This window comes from Lottia gigantea (assembly GCF_000327385.1).
Source record: "Lottia gigantea unplaced genomic scaffold LOTGIsca_2, whole genome shotgun sequence".
Taxonomy (NCBI): domain Eukaryota; kingdom Metazoa; phylum Mollusca; class Gastropoda; family Lottiidae; genus Lottia; species Lottia gigantea.
The window spans coordinates 5593760-5620617 of NW_008708400.1; the positions used below are offsets into that span (position 1 = coordinate 5593760).

Sequence of the window (26858 nt, forward strand, 5' to 3'; positions counted from 1 at the left end):
TTGATCAGTCACTCATTCGAATTCTGCTTGTAATTCTCTTCTTATTTATCTAATTATGAATTAATTATTGACATGTGAGACAAACTGGTATTTGTCCAAGTCATTAGAACACCTCTACTTTCTATTCATATAAAGTATTAGCATTTTCATTTTCATAAAGTTGCTGTATTAAATAATATAAGTTGGTAAAAGTCTTGGAATAGATTCAAGCATTTAAACATAATATTTGCCAGTCATGTTTGAGTATTGTTGAGAAATTGATGGCTACATATATGAAGTAATTAACAACTCTCAGCATGCCACACAGTCTTGGAATCAATTCAAATATCTTTACATATTAAAAGCAATAGGGTTTAAGATTTAATAATAGTTACCAGACATTTTTGGGAAATGAAATGATGTTTATTTGAAATTAAGCAATTAGCCAATGCCATTATGCCACACAGTTTCAACTTTGAATAATATATGTTATTTACATCTTGGAATCAATTCAAATATTTATAATATAAAAAGTGATAGGCATTTGACTTGATATTTACCAGTCATGTTTGAAAATGATGCAAAATGATTCTTAATCACTTCTATATGTTAAGGAATCAATTTGAAAATTATGTTGATCTCTATTTTAACAGTGAAAACATTTTATTATTGAAAATATTATAAAAAAGCAAGAGGGTTCTTTATTTAATCATTTTGCCAGTCATTTAGATATATAATACAAATATTTCTTTTGACTAGCTATGTTTATCCCGTTGGTTCTTTTGGATTATTTTTTAGTTGTAAAAAGTTTAATTTTTGTAGGCTGTCCCTTAACTTATCAGCCAGTCATTTTCTTTAATAAGCTGTGTTTTTCTCTTACAGGCTAAACTAACAAAGAAATATAAAGTTGGAGGTATACCACGATTTGTTTTAATTGATGGTGAGAATGGTAAATTAATTACAACTGATGGTTTCAGTCAGTTGATGGAGGATGAATCGGGCAAAGATTTCCCATGGCGAATCAAACCTTTCTATGAAATGATCAAGGGAAAACTATTAAATGGTAAAGATGAACTGTTAGATTCTAATGAATTGATTAAAGGAAAAATTGTTGGTTTATATTTCTCAGCTCATTGGGTAAGTAATGTCCATTTTTTAAAGTGGTTGGATGTGTGAAAATAAGTTTTTAGGAGAATAAGACCTAATTGGATAAAGAATTTAACACAAAAAAATGGACCAATCAATCAAAACCACAGTTGTAAGAGATGAGACTAGGATGGTATGGGTTCTCAAACAGTTTTAGGGCACTGGTCAAGTTTACTGATCACTGTACCCATAGAATAAAAGATCATGGGTTTTTAAATATTTAGTTACTCTTTGCATACTCAAATATTTTCAGTTTAATACATTATCAAAGTGTATAATTAATGAAGGAGATATGAGTTTGGGACCACCTAGTAATTAGTTATTGAGTATAATATAATGATAAGACGTGGGTGGAGTTTGTTTATAGTCTTTATAAAAACTTCTTGATCAATTATTCACAACTTTCTTCAAGAAATAAATTATGATGAAATTTGAAATTCTACAGATAAGAATTGAATTGAGTTTCTAGAATGAGCACAGCAAGAAAAATTAGCAACTTTAACAGTCAAACGCTTTGGCTTGTTATTGGAGAAAATTGTATCTGCCTGGAAAATCTTCCCGAGTTAAAGGTTTAACCAAAACTATTCCCTTCATTCTATAGAGGACTAGGCTTAATCATTTTTTTAATGCAGAATGGCGGAAACAATCCATTATACATAACTGATCTGATTAAACCAGGCTTTGTTCACTGTTACCCAGTTCTATAACTGGGACAGACATTTTTTGGAGTTCACTTATCGATTTTATTTAATTTGAACAATCAAAATCCATTCCATGGTAGTGAAAAGAAGGGCATATCAAACTAACCATATTATCCCCTCTGGACTAAAGTCCTACATCACCCATCATTTGATAAAACATGGCATTAATTTACCTGATGATATTCATCTAACAGGTGATAGTGTCAAATTGACACCTGCTAACTGTTGTTTGGTGGCAATTGTATCATGTTTGATCAAAATCTTCAGGCAGAAGGTATACATAACAGCAGGTTTTCTGTCATTCCAAATGGAAAATGTGTTAACTCCTACATATTTTATAATTATAGATGTTCTGTAATGTGTTAACTCCTACATATTGTATATAGATGTTCTGTAATTTGTTAACTCCTACCAATTGTATATAAATGTACTAAATTTGTTAACTCCTACCAATTGTATATAAATGTACTAAATTTGTTAACTCCTACATATTGTATATAAATGTACTAAATTTGTTAACTCCTACCAATTGTATATAAATGTACTAAATTTGTTAACTCCTACCAATTGTATATAAATGTACTAAATTTGTTAACTCCTACATATTGTATATAAATGTACTAAATTTGTTAACTCCTACCAATTGTATATAAATGTACTAAATTTGTTAACTCCTACATATTTTATAATTATAGATGTTCTGTAATGTGTTAACTCCTACATATTGTATATAGATGTTCTGAAATGTGTTAACTCCTACCAATTGTATATAAATGTACTAAATTTGTTAACTCCTACATATTGTATATAGATGTTCTGTAATTTGTTAACTCCTTATATAATCCCATTTAATAATCAGGGAATTGCAGGAATATTTGAGAATTTTTTTTTCATGACAAATTAGATTGAGAACATTTGTGATGGAATCAGTTCTATTTGCCAAAATTGTGATTCTCAAGAAGATTAAGATGTCTACAATGAAACCTCCATTATGTTATTTATCTTCTGTTATATAAAGCATGATACTAGACAGGTGCTCTGAGAAAACATTTCCTCGTGGCTTCTATCAAAACCTTTACCAATCTGGTACATTGACATTTTGATATCAACATGTAACAGCACATTATATTGTTAAGCGTGAAATGTGAAAGTGTTTGAAATGTGAAAAGTATTTAATCTGTATGTGAAAATATAGTGAGGTATCTCTTAAAAAGGGTAAAAAGATATCTTGTCTTCTCTTCACATACCTTTTTATTAATTTTTGTAAGGGAAATTATATTCTATGACTTACAACCTCTCAAATTCAAATTAGATATTTTAAATATTCACAGATGTGATTGGGTGCAGGACTGGATGCAATAGCATAGTCATTTTTGTTTAAAGGCAGTCCCATTATCAATAAGAGACTGTGGTTCATGTTATCTCAATAGTTCATGAATAGGCTGTGAATTTTGATTAATCTTTTTCATGTGACAAGAATGTTTGTTTATGTTGTCCTTATTAGGAGTTTACCTGCCAACACAGTAGAATATGGGAACCAAAAATTCTTTCTATTACTCTGGCTGTGTATTCTCAAAATGATCTTAGGTTCTTATCTTTTAACACTGTTTCTAGGATATCGTAGCAAAGTAGCATTTTTAGCAGAAAAATATATTTATTACAATTTCCATAGATATTAATGTTCCTTAATTATTCTTCTTTTATTTTCAGATTCTGAAGAATATGAATTTTCATTTCATATATTCAAATTTTATTATATCATTCAATACTCTCTCACTAGATGTTAAGCCTACATGCCTGTGCCTGTGCTTTCGTTACAACCTAAAACTCCTAAGATTGTTTTGAGAATACTGGCCAGTTTTTTGTCTTGATTTAAGATGATTATGAGAAGTTTATTTATAATTATATGTACCATTTTCAAAAATACAAATATAGAAATTGTTGTATAATGAATTAACAGTATGAGATGTTGCTGAAATAAGACTGTAAGTTGAACAACCTCATAAAATCAGACTACAACGAAATTTTGCATGTATATCCATTCCCAGTTGCACTATACATAATTCTTATACTTGGCAAAGTTTGGCTATGATAATAGGTTAGTTAAAATTCAATTCCATTAGAATTTTACTGTCAAATGTAAAACTGTGCCAACAAACTCTAATAATTCATTTGAAAAAGTTTGAAAAATTAATCAACATGGAGACAATTTGAAAAGTTTAATGGGAATGTACTGTTATTGTACAATCTGGTTTAGAAGATATTATATAACATAACACCTCATATACAGTATAAATATAACATTATCATAATGTTTACACTTACATAGGATATTTATCATTATCAAAGTTAGAAATGATTTTATGGTTATCTGAATAACGTATGTTATGTAATATAAAAACATCATCATATTTGTAAATTTTCTTTGTAGTCTCTTGCCCAAGAAATTAACCTATATCCAGCTTTTACTGATTCTTACACTAACTGCATTTGTGCAACAAATTTGTCTGTTTTTTACATGCTTTTGATTTTATCTGTAATAAACCAAACAGATTGGGACAAGTTAAATTTTAAAACAGCTGTCTATTATATACTAAGTAGATATCTTCTCTTACTGGGTTCAACTTTCTATATCTACATACACTTAACTTTACTTCCTTTGATTAAAACATGATGGAGGGGGGGGTGGGGTGGGGGGAATAAGGAGGGGAGGGTCGTGAAGGGGACATCGTTGTGTGGGTAGGTCCAAGTGAAAACTTAGAGATTAGATTTCAGTTGTCTGTTTTTGTAGAATTCTACAATGGGAAGGGGACATTGCTATGTAGGTGATTCTCACATAAAGTCAAGGAGATTTAATTACACTGTGTCTTTCTTTGATTGAAGGAGTGGAAAGGGGACATCACTATGTGTGGTTAGGTCTCAGTCAGGGAGATTAGATTTCTCTTTCACTAAATGTACCTATCCTTATTAGATCTGATGTTAAATTTATGGTATAAAAAAGGTCATTGAAATAACAAGTTTTTCTTGATTTCCTGTTTACTTGAAGAAAAAAATGTACAATTTGTGAGTTATATGTGTCACAAGAATCTGTTAATTCACACTTTTCTTAACTAGCATATCACCTTTCTGAATGATAAATACTTTTTGGTAAATGATAGTGGTGGTCCATTATGGGCTGATAAAGAAGGGCATTGTCAGCTCAGTATTAACCTACTCTTTTTTAACTGGCAAGAAATTCTTAAAGCCCAAAGCCTGAACAACACAGGGTCTTGGTATATTGTCTCATCCTAAAAATGCTTTTTTCATGTCAACCTCTCCAACTTTGGTAACGTTTCAACTTTTGCCAGGATTGAAATTTGGTCCTCTATGTTAGTGAGAAATTGTTATTTGGCTGAACTGCTTCATTTTGCTATCATTGAAGCTGTTTGACTTATAAAATAAAATTATGGTATTTTTTATTCTTCAAAACAAAAGTTATATCACGACCAAAACTGAAATAATGTTACCTCCATGAAAAATCCAGCATATCTTGAACAGTTTACTTGGTAGAAATTGAAATATCACCAGCAGAGGTTGTCAGACTGTCAATATCAGTCAGTTTTAATTAGTAGATTACTCAGATAAGAAACTAATTAGGTTTTAACATCAGTTTCTAACAAATCCACGTTTCAAAATATACAAACTCATGCTAAATTTAGAAATGTTTCTATTTAAAAAGCTTCATGGTTTAAATTGAATTACTTCTAACGAATTAGTTGAAGATGTTGAATTATTTGTTGTTGAGGTTTCACTTGAATTTACTGAATAAATGAATAATTGAATTATGAAACTCTGAGTAACAACATGTTTCAGGTTCTGTTTATAATTTTAATTGAATTTTCATACAAAAACATGCTCTTGAGTAGGGCACAATTTTCTAGCAGAAACCTTAAGGGGATTGAAAAGTGGTTTTCTAAGTTTTTTATGTTCATAAGGGACACTGATAGCATCAATTTGCACTAGTCCAATTTTCAGTCAGACGTCCGTGGTTATTGCAATTCCACAAAAAATAAGTGTTTGAAGACGTCATTAATCGTGAAATATGCTTTATCACATAAGGCCCTTCATGATAGTTTATGTTAACAAACACTTCTTTTTTGTGGATTTGCAGAACCACTGACTAAAAATTGAAATGATGCAAGTTGATGCTATCCGTGTCCCTGATACACATAAAAATTTTTAAAAAACTTCATTCCAATCCCTTTTATGTTTGACAGACCTGAATATTGCTCTGTCAATATCTAAAGGCCTATTTATCATACTTTAGATTTGATAGCTCTAAAATCCAGGTTTCATTCTGCTTTTAATACAATTATTAGGATATTAAAGATTTCAAGTTCATGAATAAAAGTTTATAGTTGACACTCATGCTGTCTCGGGATGCATTGGAGAAATGGCCCACTATGTGTTGCTAGTTTTTAGACACCCAGAAAGAGCAGAACAAAGAGAAAGTAAAAATAATTTCAATATCATTTCTATTTCAGTGTCCACCATGCCGCCATTTTACACCAGAATTGATCAAAACCTATGAAAAATTAAAAGAAGATGGCAAGAATTTTGAGATAATATTTGTGTCGTCTGATAGGAGTTCAGAATCATTCTCACAATATTATAGTTGTATGCCGTGGTTGGCCATTCCCTTCGGTGATTCCAGACTAGAACTTCTCACTTCACAATATGGTGTGGATGGTAAGTGGAATTCTATTATAACAGGAACTATTAATGTAGCCAGATGTTGTATTGGTTTACTTTGTTGTCATAAAACCTGTATAGAAATGCAGTATTGTGCTCAATTTTTCTCAATTTGTTGAGGTCAATGGCGGAAGGCAGAAGCCATGAAATTTTTCAGAAATGAAAACACTTAAAATCTTCATGTTCAGACCTTGACCTTTTTGGTTGAGAATACTATGCTCAACACCAACAGGAATTTTACAGGAACTAGAACTTCTTTTGATGCATAATTTCTATACTGAATGCAACCATCACAAGTCAATCTTTATTCCTGTAAAAATCTTTGAGACTATCAGGAAGAAAGATGTCCTAAAACCATCCTGTCACTTGTATTATTGACTTGTTGTACTTGCAGGAATACCTACTCTAGTAATGATAGATGAAAAAGGTTCTATTATAACATTAAATGGACGTTCTTCATTACTACTTGATAACAACTGTAGTGTAAGTATACAGTTAGATATTATGCAAACTTTGTGGAAAATAAGCATTTCGGTTTAGTTATCTGAGTTGCTCATTTGAACATCTGAATTTTTTATTGTGTAAATTCATATAAATATTGTAACATTTCTGTGAATATTCATTAATTCTTTGATTGAGGTGAATGTTAATCTATTAAGAATAAGCTGTAACACAGTTGGTTGGCATTGGAATCTCTACATAATATCATTGTGAAGCCAGTCTTGGTATCTTTGTAATAAAAAAAACTTGTACATTTATAGGAATATCCCTGGTACCCTAAACCACTAGATGAATTAACCCAGAATGCTGCTCTCCAGTTAAATGAATCAGTTTGCCTAGTCTTATTCACAGGTGAGGTCTTTCAATTTGCCTTTTTTTCATCAGCAAAAAATTATCCACAATGATGGAATTGTCCCAGTAATAACACAGCTAAAGATGGGTCATTGCCTTTCTTAAATATGTGGTAATGAGTGTGAAGGCATTGATAAAGTGATAATGTGAGAACAAACAAGGAAGCAACTGTCAAAGTGAGATAATAATGAACGGATATGTCATACATTCAATGATCTTTTCCAGCTCAGACTAAGGCAGACTTTCTTTATGTCTATCTGAGTTCAGCATCTACGTTTAGCCAATATTGGTCCTTGAGCCCAGACATTGACCATGTCCTAAATGACAAACATATTATCTGGGTCGTGATCTTCAAAAGTGATGCTTAATATGGTAGGATGACCGAGAGCCGACCTGTGCTCTTGTTTCCTTTTACTCCTTTTCCTTTCCTGTTTCTGGATACACTGATGATGGACTTTTTCAAAATTAATTTTGTTTTATTTTGCAGAAGGTGAAGAAGATGAGATAGAAAGAGCTAAAGAATTGTTAACAGAAACAGCTACTAAAGATCATCAGAAAGGAGAAGATCAAGAATTATTCTTCTTTTATGGAGGTGATGTAAGTATCTATTATATAGTAAAGGTCTGGCCATTCTAAGATTAAGTTTTGTGAATTATTTTATGTGATAATTGAGGTTTTGTTAGTCCATTTCGCTTGTAAAAGTGAAGATTATCATGGCATATAAGGTAGAGATAGATACCATTCTGTTTGGTACCAATAAGGTATTCTGAAGTGTAGAACAATAGAGAAGGGGCCTACATAATGTCATTTCATCACATTTGTCCTTGTTTGATCATAATAATCATTGTTTTTCAGGATGAATTCTGTGATCAAGTTCGTGATTTTACAGGACTGGATGATCAAAACCCTTTACTAGCAATACTTGATCTTCCAGAGCAGCGAGTGTATATATGTCCTGAAAAAGACTTAACCAAGGAAATTGTGGCTCAATTTACAGAGGACTACCACAATAATAAATTAACTCCTAAATCTTTAAAAGAAGCCAGAGCGATGTGAATTGATGTTGTTGCAAATTTGTGTTCATTGCAATTTATGGGCAAAACATATAATTGTACCTTTAGGACAAGAATACAATTGCAGTTTACTGCCATAGTCAAAACTCTTCCAAATATAGTAAGGAGCGACTGTATTTAATAGAAAAATTTTCTGTGTTTCAGAGCTATGTTGTCTGATATTGATATATTTTCAGCACACAGCTTAAAAAAGCTGCTAGCTAATTGTTTTGACTTTAAAGACAGAATCTTTTAATAGAAAATTTCCTATAGGCTTCTACTGATATAGATAATTCACTGTGTACATGTACTTTAATCCATCCCCAGTGTGTTCCAACATTAGAATTGATACTTTCAATATCCTTCTGGGTCATTGCAGTAACTCCCTAGGCTATATAGTGCTATCTATTTCTTTGTTTTATTTAGGATGTGTTTATGGCCGTAAGACCAACTGTTCTTATGATTGTTTTGTTTTCTGTACATGACAATTCTTATCTTTTGGAAGTAAAAAAAGGGTAAAATGATCTTTTATAGATTCAACTTTTCATATCACTTACTGTGATTTTCATATTGTTATTTTGATTATCTGCATAGGCTTTCTCATAACAAGATTTTGTGGTTCCTCTTTCCATAAATGCCGTTTTTCATATCCATTCAAATCAGATTCACTGAAAGGAAATATAGTTAGGCTCTTACACTTACATAGGATGAGGAGTGCTTTTGAACGATGCAAATAAAATCTACAGGTTAAACCAAGTTTGTTTTATGAATTGTAATATGTTTTGTAACACTTTTTGCAATAAAATTGTACTTTAAAATAATGGATTTGATATTATTATCCTCATGTATTTAGTGGAGGAAAAGACTTTGAAATTGAATGTTAGGCCTACAATCACATATCAATATGCCAAATTCTACTAGCTGTAAAACTGCAAAAAAAATAGGGAAAATCATTTTGGAAAAAGATGAATTAAAAAGCAAAGTTAACTGTTTTTTCAATTGTTTATACCGATATTGGTTATCTCCCATTATTTACATGAAATAAATGTTGGTGGTCTGTTTCCATAGTAAGGGGAGGTAACTCGTTTCATGAAAGCAAAAGGCAACCTTATTTTTTTTTTTTATTGTTTTCCCCTTAAATATTAGATCACCAATGATTCGTGGTCAAAGGATTTTACTTCTTAAAAGCTCGTAGCAAACGTCAAAAAGTCAAAAAAAAGCGAGTAGGTTTTCTACGTCCCTTGCCCCCACTCCGTTCTTTTCTATACTGATAGGCCCCCTACTACTGTTATTGATAGGGTTTCTGGACATCACGTCAGCTTCACATTTTGGATTAACGCCTTCTACGACTATCAGTTCTGTGCCTTATCCTATTTTCAAAATCATGCAGCTGTTAAATGTCTAGCTCTTTGTTCAGGATTTGACCATGTCATTGCGACTAGTTTTTTCAAGGCCAAATGGATGTGTAAGCATAGCCTACAGTAGTCAAGGCCCCATAAGTTTTGCCTTAACACTGCTCAAAGTCAAGGATATTTGTCATTTGGGTCATGAGGATAAGAAAAAAATTAAAATGACTGCAGGCTACAGGATTTAAGTTTGTCTCATTATAGTTTTTTTTATAGTTTTTTGGCCTAGGATAATTTTGGCTTTGCTTTTCAGTTAGTCCATAGATATAGACTAATCGAGTTGAAGAAATAACAGATTTTCAAAAAAAAAAATAAAAAAGGCGACTATGCAGGTAGGTATTCCAGTTCATAAAGTACTCATCTCAATAATACTAACAAACCAGATCAATTTGGAAACTACTTTAGCATGTATATGTATAGGCCTAAAATGTTCATTATATTCAAATTCCATTTTTCTAAATGTTTATTGCAGCCCTCTCGATTGGGTCCTGGAATAGCCTACTCTTAATTTATGATTTATCCATTTTAATCGTAGGGCCGAGCAACTCCAGCTCCTATATTTAATCAAAGGAAACGCCAGAGGCAGGCAATGTTTACAGACGCTAATCAACCTGGACCACCAAATAAAATGCCAGGTAGTTGGGCACATTTTGTACATTAGGCCCTACACCATTAGGTAGCAAGTTTTCATTGATTTGGATGGCTACAGTCTCCTCCCCTATTCCTCTTTCTCAGATCCCTTGATATAAATTGAAGACGATGAGGCTGATAAGGTCTTTTATTGAGTTCTATAACTCATTGGTTTTAATTATAGCCTAATCAACAGCAGAAAATATGACGTCAAAACTTTCTTCCATTTCTTCGAGAAGGGCCCTGTGTTCACACAAAGTAATCTGCCTAACGTTCAAAGTTAATGTTTTAGCCCGAAGAGTCACAGTTTTCAGACGCAGTTTCCAGTTTCATATCACCAAAGGCTACTAACGCTTTAATCTTTTCAGATTTAATGCCAGTAGGCGGATTTACCGGAGGTCAGAGACAGCCGACATTTAACAGATCAGTCTGTGGTGGTTTGAATAAAACGGCTATTCCAAATCCAATATCATCCTGCAAACCCAATTTTGGAAATAGGCAACCAAATGTCGGATTTAATTCCTCAAAACCCAACAATATAGAGTTCAACCATTCAGCCCTGCCTACTAACAGTTTCAACCATTCAGCTTCATCTACCAATAATTATAACCAATCAAAAACATCGGAAAATTTTCCAAAAAATAATTTCAACCAATCAAATAACCAAGGAAAGAGTATAAACCAATCAAATTATAGGAGTGGTTTTAACCAATCATCAAATAGACACAATTATAATCAACCAACCAACTCCTATGGTACACAACGCAAAGACTCGTCATCTGTCGATTTCGGTCCAAATGGTAAAGTATTAAGCTGTGTATTATATATTAGAAATCATGATCTGTAAGAGGCCTATAAAAGAGTTCATTGCCATTCTCCAACCGTTGCAGATTTTCCTTATGTTTGGGAATTTTATTTATATTCTTCTGACATTTGTTCACTAGAAGTCCCACATTAGTCATGAGGTGATTTCTTTTGAATATTTTTTAATTGTACTTCACCGTCATTATACCCCATATTAATAGTGACTCATTGAGATACATGACCTCAAACTGTTCAATGCACTTTTAATTTATAGGTTAAGAGCTCATAGAAAGAGTAATGATATCCCTATTGAATACAAAATATATAGATCGAGTACAAAGTATTCTCTTACAGTACTGTACAAAATAATTATTAGGACCTATGTGTACTTAAAGGAAAGCCGAGTTGACAAACTCATAGCGATATGGTTGTAAAAGCGTATAACTGTCGATGGTTTACCCCTGACCTAATGGCAACTTTTTCTAGACCCTCCGCAACTATTCAAATAGAAGGTGGTGTTACTCAAAATCTGCACCTAATTCTGAAGATAGAGCTTTCCTTTTCAGGACCCTACTCGAAACAGAGACAATATGGGGGTGCACCACCAAATCAGGGTAATCAACGTCAACAATTTCAGCCTAATTGTTCATATGATCAACCAACAACTAATTTCGACGGAAGTATGCCTGGTAATTCAGGAGTCCATACAGTTAACAGCTATGATAGCAGGTACATATCTCAGCATAGAAATTCAAATGTGCATTTTGTTGCTGGAAGGTGTTTAGAATCGGCAATAACCTCCCTCTCGAAATAAATCCACTGACCAATAACGGCAGTGGTTCTGTAGAATTTCGATTCTATGATACCAACAAATTCCAACTGGTTGTAAAGCTCTTGAATCAAGGGAATGGTCAAAAATATGCCCTAGTCTCGATCTCGGCTATTTTTTTTTACTTGTATGGCTCACAAGGTTAGCCGTTTAACGGTTCCACAATCGTTTATTCTCGAAAATTAAATATTTCAGATTCCAGAGTACATCAATGTTTGGAAATACTGGATCAAGAGGTTCCGATTATGGTCAATCTGTCAGTAACAGTTCGAACTGGAATTTGGCTTTCGGAAACAAAAATCCACCGCAACAGACAATGTTCTCCAACAATAACAGGTAATTGTAGCAATAGTAAAATTGACTAAAATATTGACCAATTTGAGCACCACTAAGCAAGTACTATGGCGGGAATGTTAATGCTAGAGAGACGAGACAACAGCTTCTCGGTTTGCCAACAAAATGTTGTTTTTTGTACCACAGAAGAAGCATATTCTTGACAAACATTTTGAGATTTTTTTTGTATTTCAGGAACAACAGATATCAACCAAATTTTATCACTAATTCTCAGCAGTTTAGGGTGAGTTATGAGGTTTTCTAAGTTTCAGAAATCAAATTTGGTATCTATTGAGCCATTCCACTCTGCAATTATGATTGCGCACCTACCGAGAACGTCTTGCGACTGAGATCGTAAACTCTGCATATTTATAATTGGCCAAGGAAGATAACTTGGTTTTCCAGTAGAAAAATATTAATGCCTTTATGAGGACACGATTGAAATGTTATCTCAAAATCAATGTTAACCTGTAAGTCAGAGCAGCATTCGGATTTTGTCTGATTCGCAAGTGAATTTCGCTTTCTTAGCTGCGATATGTAACGTATTTTTCACGCATACGTACCTTTCTATTATGCCAAAACATCTTGTAAGTTGTGTTTGCTTTCAGAGTAATGAAAAGCAAATCGTGCAACAACCTACAACCAAATCCAAGATAGTTCAGAAACCACCAGAAATTGATAAAAGTTTGAAGATAATTACAACTGATATTGATGGCTGTAAGAAATGGGGCCAAAGAAAAGGAGCTAATATGAATTTACTCTTTGAAGTCTTTGGTAAGATTGATATCGAACCACAGTTTTCATAATTGCCATCCGTAGTCAAGTTATGCAAACGTGGGAGCCTGCAAACGTGGCAAATATAAATAATGTTATATTTGCTTGAAAAAGTAAATATGTATTGGCACTTCTAAGGGGTTATGAGAGTATCTTTGAATGTCTTTCCGGTGTCACAATTTATTCCCCAAAACATACGACTAAAGGTTACTGGATGAAATAAATCGGGACCTCAGGATCAAGGGGTTCATGCTCCTAACCCAAGCATTTAATACATCGCAATTCCTTACATTATGTCATATACTATTGTTTAGGAATGGTCGACTCTGCTGTATTAATGAACCAGTCTGGAACAGGCAAAGAATTTATTTTGAAAGATGGAATGGATACTATACAATGTCTCTTTTATGAAATAGTAAGTCAAGACTTGCCAATATTAATATTTTATCTCATTAATTTAGGAACTATAGATAATTATTTTTAATTGATGTTTGAGAGTCCCATAAACATACGAGCTAGGATCCATAACCAACGACCCTCTGTTCAGGTTTCCACCAAGTTTGCACTTTACAGCATTACAACCCAACGGAGACTTACACCATTGCTTTCCAAAAGGCGTTTGATCACAAAAAATCCATTTAAATAACTTTTGACCTATTGGTAAGGTTTACGTGACCAACAAATAATTTGGTCTTCTGATTGAAAGCAGTTCCCCTTTAATGTTAACCAGATTCACATTTATCTAAATTCAGGACAGAAGTTTACCCAGATTAACCAGAGGACAATGGCACAGGTGAGATGTTCTGGGCATTACAAGGAAATGAGACATGAAATGCTATGAATAGAAGCTATTAAATATTTATTGTGATATTTTGTCAGAATAGCAAAAAAGATTAAAACGTAGATTATAATAGCAGAACACCATACGCTATAATGTTTTAATTTTGAAAGATAGGTGATAATAGCCTCATCATTCTTTTCCTGTTGTTAATCAATATGATACTTTGAAATGTTACTAGTATTAAAAACATAGTGACAGGTTATTAAAGTACAATGTTTTCTAAAATTAAATGTCCTTTTCCGTGAAATACAACCATGTGGGGTCAGTTTACCAGCTAAGATCTTTGTTCTTGTGTGTCTTGAACATCAGGTGCCACTCTGGTACTTATCCATTTATTGGTTCATTGTTTAGAATTAATGACATTTAAACTATATTTCACCATCATAGTTCTGAAATCCTAGAAAAGAACAAAGCGCAGAAGCCTAGTAGGTGGCTTTATTTTTTTCAGTGAGTGTTCAAAACATTGGATACTTCCTTAGTTCCCTGTTTTTTCTTATCAAGAAATGGCGAAAGACTCCTCTTCATTCCATCTTTATCTTATACTTACAGATGCGTGGGAACATATGAAGGGAAGACTGGTAAAATGAAATGTGTGGCGGTACGACCCGCTGGACCAGAGGAAAGAAAACTAGCGAAACTCACAATGTACCTGTCTAACAAATCACTTGAGGGCTTTTCCAGAGCTATAAGCGAGCAGTAGAAAACTCATATGGCGATTTGATGGACCAATATGGAAATTTTCTTGCAGAACTATGCCTATACCAAATTTCCGTTAAATATTTTGTTTGTTCCATAGGAATCAGTCATTTCAATTTTGACTCAACCCGTAAAATGCCATATATATATATATCATGCTTATTGTTATTTTGTTGATATTAATATATTAAAATGTTATATTGTTGTAAGTATAATTAATCGATTGTTACATTGTTCTAAATAGACGTGGACGTTTTCCTAAAAATGTATCAAAGTTATTTATTCAGATGCATTCATCGGAATAAAGAATTTCTACGAGGTTGACGACCTCTCAATTGCTTCGAGTCTTAGCTGAAGAATTCAAATTTCTTCCGATAAAAGCCACTATCTGACATATTTATGAATACTTTCAAACAAGTATTCTAATATCTGTTGAAAACCTTCAAAATCGACAGGTCACACAGCAATGATAACTTTACATGGAAATTTCAATTTTTATGGGCTGTTTGTCTGAAAAGTAATACATCTCAATAATTTTATAACTTGATCCAGAACGAGCCACAGAAACATCCCCGTGGTTTGCTAGAACAGATACTATAGATGACCTTTCCCTTTCGTCACTGTTTGATCCAAACCAAGCTAGATACAATATATGATGGATTTGTCAGCATAGCCAGAGAACAACTACTTCCGGTTGTTAAGTAAATATGGATATAGGCAATTAGCACCAAACTTTAATATAAGCAGATTGTTAGCCTTATAACCCGGAAGTAATATGGATAACACTTTGTTAAATCTGTAAATTGAGGCTCATGACAATTATAGCTATACTATATACGTCAACATCATTTGCTTCAAGGACTCTCCATAGCAATGACGAGTTGACAACGCAATGAGTCGGGTACACATCTGTCTCTGTTCCAGACTCTGATAGCTATTTGGACAGATGTAGACTGGAGTAGATACAGAAAAAGACGGCCCTGTTAAATGGAGACTTTCCGCAAAAGTTCAAAGGTCACAGAATCACGTGCTACCACCAAAAAGAAAGTTACGATGCTGCCCAGTACTAATTTTCAGTCATCGTAACGTTCATTTAATATTATGTTACATAAAACGCATTTACGCAGGTGTGGAAAATCCCTATTTAACAGGGTCTTTTTTCTGACTCTAGTCCAGTCGACAACTGTCAAAATGTCCATCAGAGGCTGGAATAGAGGCAAATGTTTCGAACTATCCGGATGTGTGAGCAACATGAATTATCATAGTAGAGAGAGATCGGAATGTTGGACTTGCGTTTATTTTCTCTGAGCAATAAGGCCAACTTTTGTGTATCTGGTATTAAAATTGATCTATTTTGATGCATCTGGAAGATTTTTTCTATTTGACAAGAGCTCGTCTTATGGTATCCATACATAGACTTTGAAATATCGTGAGTTTAACAACACATTTAACTTGCCCTTTCAAACTGGTGCTTACTTAATCCGAAGTATTCTGCCTTGATTTTGACTTGACGCCATTGAGTAATAGAGCTATGTTTCACGTAATGGCGTTATGAGACAGCATTTTCACCCAGGTATCAACACCAGTTTACATATATGTGTACAGTTCTGGGCATACAGTTCTATGCTCTGGGTATAGTCCAAAATTTAACCATATATATATCAGCGTTGGCGTTGGTACTTGCCGTCTACGAATTTTACTCAAATTTTGAAGATCAGCTTGTTTTCTTATGATTTTGAGGATTTATATCCGAAACAAATGTCGACAGTATGAGATGATCTGCTGTCAATCAACAAATTCTCCCAGTCTCAAGGTACCATATTAGAATTACTCGACATAACTGAACACGAAATAAAAGCAGACTTACTCGGACTATTTGCTTCCTGGCGATAATTATACCCTTGTTAGATATTTATTGATTTATTTCTAAATCTGCCTTGCTGACGTCAACACAATTTTATTTCTTTAAATATACCGGGAAGGTTAGGATAATTTCTCTCCGTCAGTACTAATCCAACCTGCAATCTTTAAATGATGTAAATGTCAATCCGACGGCCGCAGTAGTTCTAATGCACCATGTCCGGAATTCATTCCCAATGTCATGCACAATTTTCCAGGAGGGAGAATTCTGTCGGTACATGTGCAAAACTGTTTTAGGTCCACAGCTAGCTGTTTGTGATGTATTTTTATACGCCCACATGAAAAGCTATCTTTTTTTTTAACTTGTCAGCAGTATTACAGTTATCCTCATATTGATCCATGAAGGAATGAAATGTAGAATGAATGAATAAAAGATGGACCTTATGAGCAAATTCAGCTCTGGTCAAAGTGAAAGAGAAATAGATAGGATAATTAATGAACGCCAGGGAGCTCTTCCCAGAGGTCTGGATCTAGCGTAAAGATGATTCGAGAGAAGACTTAACCTGGTTTTAATTTCCCGTGGATTAAGGATTAGAAGCTCCATAGATTAATTAGTCTACAAGATCCTGGAAGACGCAAGTCTTTAAATAGAGTTGAACCTATTGTTCATGAAGACTTATCAGAGGCTTAAGTCTTCCTTTATCCACCATCTTCCATATTAATCCCAGTACAAAAAGTTGAATCGTCTGTTTGAATAATGTATGAGTTTTGTACCCTTTAACCTTAAATAGAGAAATTTTTTAAGACGGCAGATACGTCACATTTCTTTCAAAGCGATTTATTCCAATCTATCAAGGGAATAAAATCAGCGCCGTGGAAAACTATACCACTTATTAGATTTATTGGAGCTTAAGTGCATGATGAGATTTTGTCTATGTGTCGGAAATATTCTCTCTCAATTTGAACTTTTCAGTGTAAAATGTTGAAAGATAGCTTGCCAGGCAAGCCCATTGGCAGCTCTGATTTTTTAATAAAACAATCACCAGTATGAAATATTCAATCATCAGTCATAATATACTTTTTAGACCTTTTTCGGGTGATACTGAATATTAATATATTTGTTCAAAATACGACAAGAATCGTGCCTATTAGAGTCTACGAACTAAAAATTGAAAGAAGATCCGTCGAAAATTTTGCCTTTTAGAGTGTTTACAAGCTAAATGTTAAACGCGTTCCCAAGAACAAAGACAATAACTAATGCTAAATATTTTTCTGATTTTCAATTGGTTTCATCCGTGGTTGATTATAAACAACCCAAGTTTCGTCAAAATCTCTCGGAAATTGTGCTTTCTAGAGTGTTTACAAGGTAAAATTGAAGAGCAATAATTCATACTGAATATTTTTCGATTTTTTTTTTCTTTTTCGAAAGGGCTACCCGTTGTTAACTTATTGATGTGAAGCTCATTTTGTTTCAAGTCGCTTGCTCTTTTTCTACTTCTTACGATCCATCTTCGAAGACAACAAAACTTATAAAAATGAATTCTTTTGCTGGCTACTATGTTATCATCGTAACACATAGAAAGCCATTGGCAGTAAGCTCGATTAGGTTTATACTTCGATATATAATTAAATAATTAACAACAACCATTGGAGAACGATAGTGCTAAGGATGAAAGTACATTAAAGTGAAAGTAGAATTGGAATTGGTATATAGTTACAGCTTGTAACTCTTGATGGTTAGTCAGCTAAATATTTAGGCAATTCAAGAATAAGAATATTACAAGTAACTACCCACCCACTCTGTTAGAGTACAATGATACTGTCTATCTCATTATTGACTTAAAGATACGGCCTTTATTTAACTGACTAGTTTGTAAATGTAGCGAATTGATTGCATTGTGCGCTAATGAATACAGCCAATCAGTGCTCTCTCTGTTTGACTGTATTCACTAGCGAACAATCAAATCAAATCGCCGCATTTACAAACTTCAGTGATACGAGAAACCTAACGAAATGATGCCAAGGTACATCTTGACATTGTAAAGATGCGTGATAAAGGCAATGTATCTTTGTCATTAACATGTAGTTTAGCCAATCAGAGGGCTTGAATAGAGTCGTAATTGGGTTGAAAATACCTCAAAGCAGCTTTGTTAAGCTTACATGCTAAATTGAAGGACATGGTGTTGATTTCTATCTATATGTGTGTTGCAATCTGACAGATTTAACAGTATCATAAATCCAATTTCATTCCAAATGGAAACTGTCCGCCTCCTTAAGAACATTAATTGAAAATGAAGACCAGAAGTAAGTAAAACCTATAAAAAGCGTTTTCTTTCCAATGAGATTAGAATTATATACCTACACATTATTCGATAATGAAAGTGAGATTCAAAACGTTCAGTGAAATCTTTACGATGGACGGTTTAAGCTGAATAGAGTTCCAGATCACCAATTATTGTCAAGAGTCGACATACATTCCATGGTACTTGCATATATAACTTTTTGAAATTGTCCCGAAGTCTTCTTAGGAGACCGTGTGATATTCGCTGATACCCTCAATTTTTAAGGGGTACTAGCACCACAGGATTGTCATCAGGGATCTATATCACCCAGAAATCATTCTCTCTATATACTACCAGTTAAATCAAAATTAGTAAATTATCTATATTTTTCTGAAGGTGTACCTTTAAATAATTAAATAACGCCCTCAGTAAAATAACCTCCTCAAAATTCCAACCAAATGTAATAATCTTTATCTAATTATCTCATTCACGTCGCCATCCTGTTTTTGAATGAACTGGCATGATGTTCAGACAGCTACACCACATGCCCTACAGGCAACTAGTTCGTGGATTGTCAATTACAATTTAACAAGTTCTTGGATCGCTGCCATCAGACTATCACCAGTTCTTGTCTGAGATATTATTGGTTCTTAGATAACAGCCGAAACTTGAGGCAGGAGAATCAAAATAGACAGAACATGTAGAACTCCTTCACAGAAATTACTATACAAGCTTTTCTGGAAGTGATAAGTTAGAAGATAATTTCCTCTATGTAAAGATGTCCACAGTCACATTGAATAATTTCCTCTATGTAAAGATGTCCACAGTCACATTGAATAATTTCCTCTATGTAAAGATGTCCACATGGGATAATTTCCTCTATGTAAAGATGTCCGCAGTCACATTGAATAATTTCCTCTATGTAAAGATGTCCACATGGGATAATTTCCTCTATGTAAAGATGTCCACATGGGATAATTTCCTCTATGTAAAGATGTCCACATGGGATAATTTCCTCTATGTAAAGATGTCCACATGGAATAATTTCCTCTATGTAAAGATGTCCACAGTCACATTGAATAATTTCCTCTATGTAAAGATGTCCACATGGGATAATTTCCTCTACGTAAAGATGTCCGCAGTCACATTGAATAATTTCCTCTATGTAAAGATGTCCACATGGGATAATTTCCTCTATGTAAAGATGTCCACATGGGATAATTTCCTCTATGTAAAGATGTCCACAATCACATTGAATAATTTCCTCTATATAGAGTTATGTCCTCATTGATATTAAAAGATGTCCCCATATAGAGTGATCTCGCAAAGATGTCCTCAGAGAATGTCTCATGGATACTTAAGTATGTCAACATTGGTTGATGTCCTCATTTATATCAAGAGATGTTCACATATGTGAAGTCAATCCTCTAAATCGCATCCGCTGGAAACCGGCATGTCCGATGATCTGGTGGGATGCTGGTTAAGAAGTATGTCACTGTATAGGGCATGGTAAAGTAAAGATGTCTATATAAGCATGTTCCTTTAGCAACTGTACGATGATTCACAAGCTAGATGTGGACCATCGTATCGCTGCTAAAGGAACATGCCTTTATAGGATGATGTCCTCCTGATTATGCGACGATGTTGGATGATGTAATAATAATAATAATGCATTTATATAGCGCCTATTTTCTAGAAAGTTCTACTCAATGGCATTGAAAATAAATCCAGATATGAAGAGAAGTTCTCATTGGTTGTTTTTTATTTGTATAGATGGACAGGTGTCATCTTGATTTGAAAGGACTGGGTTGATTTTTCCAAAGTCTACTGATCCTGGACAGCCAAGTTACTTCATATAACGTTTGGATATCTAACAAGTGATCTCCATTTGCTGAATAGTTTTCTTTAGAAATTGTAAAATTGTATGTCAGCTTGAATTCGAGGAAGGATTGTGGTTGATTTTTCCAAAGTCTACTTGTCATGCCACTACGAAACCACGTATGGTTCTTGGAAAATAACTCGCAAGAATGTAGTTCACAACCATGTTGAATCACTACCTCGACTTAATCTTTGAAAAAACTATACTATTCAATATAACCTAAAATAAAATTCTAAAGCCAATTCTAAACTTTTAAATGTGATGTGAAGGCTTTGTTCAAATACTGCAGCCTTTTTCTAAATTCGACTTGTTAAGCCGAGGTGGTGATTAAAAATGGTTGAACTATGTTCATGTGTTATTTCCATGAAAGAACCATAAGTAGTTTCGTATGATACTAAAATGATCTGCATTAGCTGAATAGTTTTCTGAATACTCTTCATTGAAACCCTTTATCAACAAAAGGTATGCATGTTGCGTGGCTCAGTAATATTAAGGAAGGCGACCCACTTACCTATATACGTGACATAGGTCATGTGCAATACAGCTCGGCAACATAGGACACAATAAACCACTTTTATTTCTGTTTACATAAAGGCCACCTTTCCTCTATTTTTTTAAAATAACTTCTGTACAATAGATATGTCGACATACTCATTGTAAATCATTAACTGTATGATAACATCATGGTGCCAAGACTAGGAATATTTTAAGTACAGCATATGACTAAACAACCTATTCATAGCCAGGACCAGATGGATAAACAGTTATAGTCCACAAGAACCATTAAAAAACCTTTGCTCGCGATGTCGATCATTTTTTCTCAAAAATATATGGTCCACTCTAATTGATGATGCTTTATTGATGTTTAGATCTTAAGGCGGCCCTTTGAATGCAATTTCTCTTTTTACTGTGGCCTGTCTGAATGAGTATAAGTAATTTAGCAGTTCGCAGTTTGTGCAATGACAGCAATTTTGACAGAACAACTGCATTAGCCTGTAGAGTATAGACCAGAAACATACGTGATATGCAAAACGCACCGAGTCATCAAAACTATTACAAGAAAGCTTTCCTTTAATATCAATTCTATCTGAATTAGTCAAGGACTTTTAGCTGCTTATCTGAAGAAGAGGTCACTATGGGTTATCTCTAATCGTGATAATGAAAGGTAGTCAATTACCTTTAATTTTTATACCCCACTTTCTTAAATTGTGCTATTTCATCAGATTGGTCGAAAGTGGTACTGACACGGTATAACTATAAGGGCGTCCGATAAACTGTGACTGTGAACATGGGGTCTGTTGTCTGCAATTTTCGCATGTCGTTAGATGATAATGATTAGTTTTGATTTGTTGATCTCATATCACAATTTATTGAATTTATATGTTGATGCCTTAAGACATAATATAAATGAAACGTTTGAAAAACAGCAGCCAAATTTCCTTTTCAGTTTTGAACGCACCCTTCATTTTCATTGTTTGGCCCCTTTAAGCTAAGAATAATGTATTTCTATGTATTAAATTACCCTACTTATATGGCATAGTCTTCTATTTATAGTTATGCAATAAATGATATCTAGATTATTATGCTAGTCTATTGTAAAGCTGACAAAAGTCTTAGATTTGCTCTAGATATTCCGGTCATGAATTGATTAACTTCTGTGCACTACCAAAAGACGAAGGTTGATATTTTCTGAACAGTGGACAATTTAACTTTATTTTGAAGTAACAATCGATAGAGGTAAGAAATGTTTAGCATTTTTAGTACAAAGCCTTTAAAGGGAAAGGTTCGCCATTTTTGGACATTGGTTTGGGTCTTGTGAATTTCTCTAACAGTTAGCTGTTAAATATTGCCTTAAATGTGGTAGCGTTTATATTTGTATCTTTAAACAAAATACTGAATATACAGAATAACCTGTCTGTGTCATTTTCTAGAACCTGACTTCAATAATGATAAGATAGAGGAATTAATATACCTGATAAGAACAAATTGTCTAGCTCAGAAATCGAAAACTTAGTATACAAATAATGATCTGATGCACACAATTCTCTCCTTTAAAACTCAAAACGTAGTCAAGCTATGCTGGTCGACTCTCTTTAAGACTGGTTCAATGACTTCTTATTTTAATGACAAATCTATAAGGTCATTGTCTTTCTCTTATCCTTTATTAGTTAAATTTCATGACACCAGATTTTTCTTTCTTTTTCTGTCAGTAATGTTTAATGAACTATATATCATTTCAACACTATAATTGGCTGCCATTAAAGTTATGACATGTTTTCGTGTATAAAGGGCTGTATAGAAAATGCTTACATGAAAATATGCATGTAATCTCTTAGCCTTAAAATGACGTTTGCATGCTTATCGTCCAACAATCTCACTCAAACAATTGTAATCTGATTAAGATACAAATTTCATATTTCTAAAATGGGCCCTTAAAGCGTTTTAAATGTCAAAAAAACGAGGGAAAGTTTTTTATCTGACTTATAAACCGACAAGGACTCATTAAAAAAAAACAATAATTAATAATGAAATAAAGGGCGCAACTCGTGCCTTTAAAAGTTCACCAACCAGTGAGCAAGACTTATTATTTGTATGACTAGGAAAATGGCCCTCTCAGCTACCTTGCTAGAATGTCTACTACTTCGCAATCAGGATACTATATCATCCAAAGAGACATTGAATTAGTAAAATATATGCGGCCATATCAAAACCGAAAAAGTCTCACGTTTGACTAAATGTGACATTGGATGGTATAAGTGATGATGTAGACTACGGGTCAAGTCCCATGTTACCAAACCTTATAAACAATATGAAAATAAGACAAAACGCACCTCTCGAAAACAACTTGCACCTGACAGTGTCCACTGGAATTAAAGAATCTCTCTTGTTTATAATACCAAAAATATTTTCGCGTAAAAAATAATTGCAACTCGTGGTCAATTCAGCTGACGATCATAATAGAACTAGACTCTATATTTTATAAGAGAGTAAATATTTACAGAGATGCTTACCCGGGATATTATATTTAAAAAGCCTTGGTTTTATAATATCCCAGGAAAAATACATATAATCCCCTGGATTTTACATGTCACCCCCGGGATATTATATATAAAATCCCTGGGATTTTAAATGAGATGTAAAATCCCGCCAGAATAATGGGATGACGTCACAAGACATTTTTTAACGCTTTTGGCTCGAAATTCGATGAACATGATTTAAACAGATAATTGATTGTGAGATCAGTGACTTAAGACACATTTAAGGTGAAAGATATTACGACGAAATGTTTTTGAATTATTCTTCTCTCTGATGGTTTTTTTTATCATTGTGACGATATCTGATAATGATATTCAATTTGAAAAACCTTTATTGCTCGATTGCAGCGGATTGGCATACGTTACCCTGAACTACAATCCATATTGAACACTGTATGTCGTCTTTGTTTCAATCTTGCGCTGTAAAATAATTGGCACGCTTCCCTTTCTTCTTGATTGCTGTCTTTTCTTCATTTTTTGAATAGTTGGTATAGATTTATTATTTCTGTAGTGATGCATTTTTGTGTTTCAAAGGATAATTGATATATTTTTTGACATTCCTGGTTCTTGATTTTTTATATGATTGATAAGCTTTATTTCATTTATGATTTGCAAAGAGCTTATGACGAGGATGGGCTGGTAGACAGAATCATCTGGTTTTTGGAATTTTTCAGTGATTTCCAAAATCTTATTTGATGATTGCTATTTGTGACAATTGTTGTAAGGTTTCATAACGATTGCCCTTTTCAAAACTTTGTCGACTGTTTTTTGTTTGTTTTTTTTTATATTGGTGCTCTTTAATGGCAATGATAAATATTTATTTGCAAATTTTTTGTTCAATGATAATGATTTGTTGTCATATTTTCCCCAGACCTTTTTATGGGTTATCTTATCGATCAACCGGTTTGATTTAGTTCTTGCTCAGAGTGTTTGCACTCAATTCAAGGTCAAACTAACCTTGTCTTTTATTGACCTACTTTGAGTTCCAAAAGAACAATTCCATTCACCTTTGGATAAATGTAGGTTGAATCATTATCACTGTAACTCTATTTTCTTCTAATGAACACGCGCAAGAAATCATACAAGCGTTTTTTTCATTATAAGAATCAATTTACTTCAGTTAAAGGAAAATAACCACAATTTCTATTTCTTTATCAAAAAACAGGCCTGAATCATGAAAGTTTGAAACGAAAAGACCTGAAATTTCACTGCAGCTTTAAACTTGTTCATGATGCAGGGGTGGTATTCAATCCCGACCACCCAAAACCCACTTTCTGACTTAACCGGAAGTTGGCACATAGTTTTGCTTATATGGATTATTTCATAACCGGAATAATTCAATTTGGAGAAATATAGTATTATATAAATGCTATCTTACAACAAGTATTTACAGAATTCCATAAAGCTGAAGTCAGTGATAATTCTCCAATTTAATTTATATTCTGTCCGGAGTATTAAAGTTATGACCCACAATTTTACCAATTTCTTGGGATTTCTTACTTTCGGTAGGATGGTTTATGTCGAGACCATATTTTGAAAATTAAGGCTTAAGTATTCCCTGGAACTTGTTAGGAATCTTTCTGGGGAGTAAATTAATTGTACATGTATTACTGGTTGTTATTGTAATAGATATCTTGGCAATAAAACAAAAGTTTTTATTGGATTGTCTCATCATACACCATCGATCGACTAGTTCCTCTACAAAAAAATGGTGTCAATTGATCGCAGGCAGACGAACTTTATTGTTCAGATCTATATCAGATTGGTTTGTATAACTGAATTTAAACCTGCAAATATTTGTTGTCGTAACTTATGTGTGCGCTTTTGACTGAAATTGCAGAAGAACCACAAGTGCGATTTTTTCAAGAAAGGAAAGTAATACGGTTTCTGAAATTGAGTACTATAAATTTTAATAGCTGCTAGTTTGACTATTAATCCTGACACTGTGATCTGCCTTTATGTTTTTTTGTTCATCTCAAGCTTAATTAAATATCTGCGCCAACAGAGGCATAATATTCCAATCAAGCAAGTGCATAAAAAACCCCTAATCACATCCATCATCCGTTACTTGACCTCCCTATTCACGTTTCAAGGTCGACTCGTGCGCTTTATGAAAAGAAAGGATTTTACAGATGACATCTTTCTTATATTAAATCTTTATTTTGCGTGATTTTATGATTTCTATGCAATAAATTTCTTTTTTGCTGATTTTAGTGAGCTGGAAACGTGCCTGAATTGGCATCGAGCATCCGATATAGCGAGAGGCGGTGACTCAGTTAGACGCTTGCTCGGATCCAGGGATCAATCCTGGCATAGGTCGTGATAATACCTTCGGAGTTTTTAACTGGGTTTCCTTCTGTCAGTGATGCAGGTCGGAGGGGCTGACTTGATTAAAGATCATTCCATATAAATAAACCGAGGCCCCATGTGCTACAGGTTCTGCTTGTTAAAAATCTTTTGGAAATCGAAAAAGAGTAGACTGATGGTACTGTCCTGGAAAATATTACAAGCTTGTCAGACCGACTTATAAAGGAAGTGTAAATTTAGAACTAGAGCTTACATGGAAATTTTGTCTGGTTAATAAAAAATCGAACGAAATGAAAGAATGTCAATGCCACCATTAATTGTAATTAGATATATAAAAAGAATATCATAGAAAAGCTGTATATAATTGGGAAAAAACATATTAGAGCTAATATCAAGTTGCCTTCATCATATGTTAGAACTATATTAGTTGCTGTTTAAAAGATCAGATGATTAAATGGCATGAAGAACGCAATCAATTTTCATGACATGCTAAGTAAATTCACAAACAGTCATAAAAAGGGTTAGTTTTTGGCTTTTTAAGTTAAAAGGGATTGAAATTTTTTAAAAGAGAAAACAGGCTTTTCATAGTACATTCTAAACCATCCCGTCAAAATTGATAAAATCGGGTGGGCCTTAAAGCGTTTATCCGTTCATAAAATAAAATAAGATTTAAAAATTTGCTCATGAAGTCCTTGAACTCGAAACCAGACTGTCGCTTTAA

The 26858-nt window shown here is 33.5% G+C and overlaps 2 protein-coding genes across 2 annotated transcripts in view; both read left to right on the forward strand.

Annotated features, from left to right (window-relative positions):
* The window catches only part of LOTGIDRAFT_181945 (hypothetical protein), a gene marked incomplete at its 5' end in the record, with an annotated part of 22563 nt that extends 13284 nt beyond the window's left edge, over positions 1–9279 (forward strand). Inside the window, 6 exons of the mRNA XM_009053473.1 lie at positions 862–1116; positions 6350–6554; positions 6952–7040; positions 7319–7409; positions 7897–8006; positions 8265–9279. Of these exons, the coding sequence (XP_009051721.1) occupies positions 862–1116; positions 6350–6554; positions 6952–7040; positions 7319–7409; positions 7897–8006; positions 8265–8465 (951 nt within the window). The 3' untranslated portion in view covers positions 8466–9279. The remainder of the gene's footprint in view (positions 1–861; positions 1117–6349; positions 6555–6951; positions 7041–7318; positions 7410–7896; positions 8007–8264) is intronic.
* Positions 9280–10193: 914 nt separating this feature from the next.
* LOTGIDRAFT_228416 (hypothetical protein) lies at positions 10194–14983 on the forward strand (the record flags this gene model as incomplete). Its single annotated transcript, XM_009053474.1, has 10 exons — positions 10194–10199; positions 10403–10502; positions 10866–11297; positions 11868–12030; positions 12326–12466; positions 12659–12707; positions 13072–13237; positions 13552–13652; positions 13990–14030; positions 14628–14983. The coding sequence occupies 10 exons, from the start codon at positions 10194–10196 to the stop codon at positions 14776–14778; spliced, it is 1350 nt and encodes a 449-aa protein (XP_009051722.1). The 3' UTR covers positions 14779–14983.
* Between the last annotated feature and the right edge of the window lie 11875 nt (positions 14984–26858).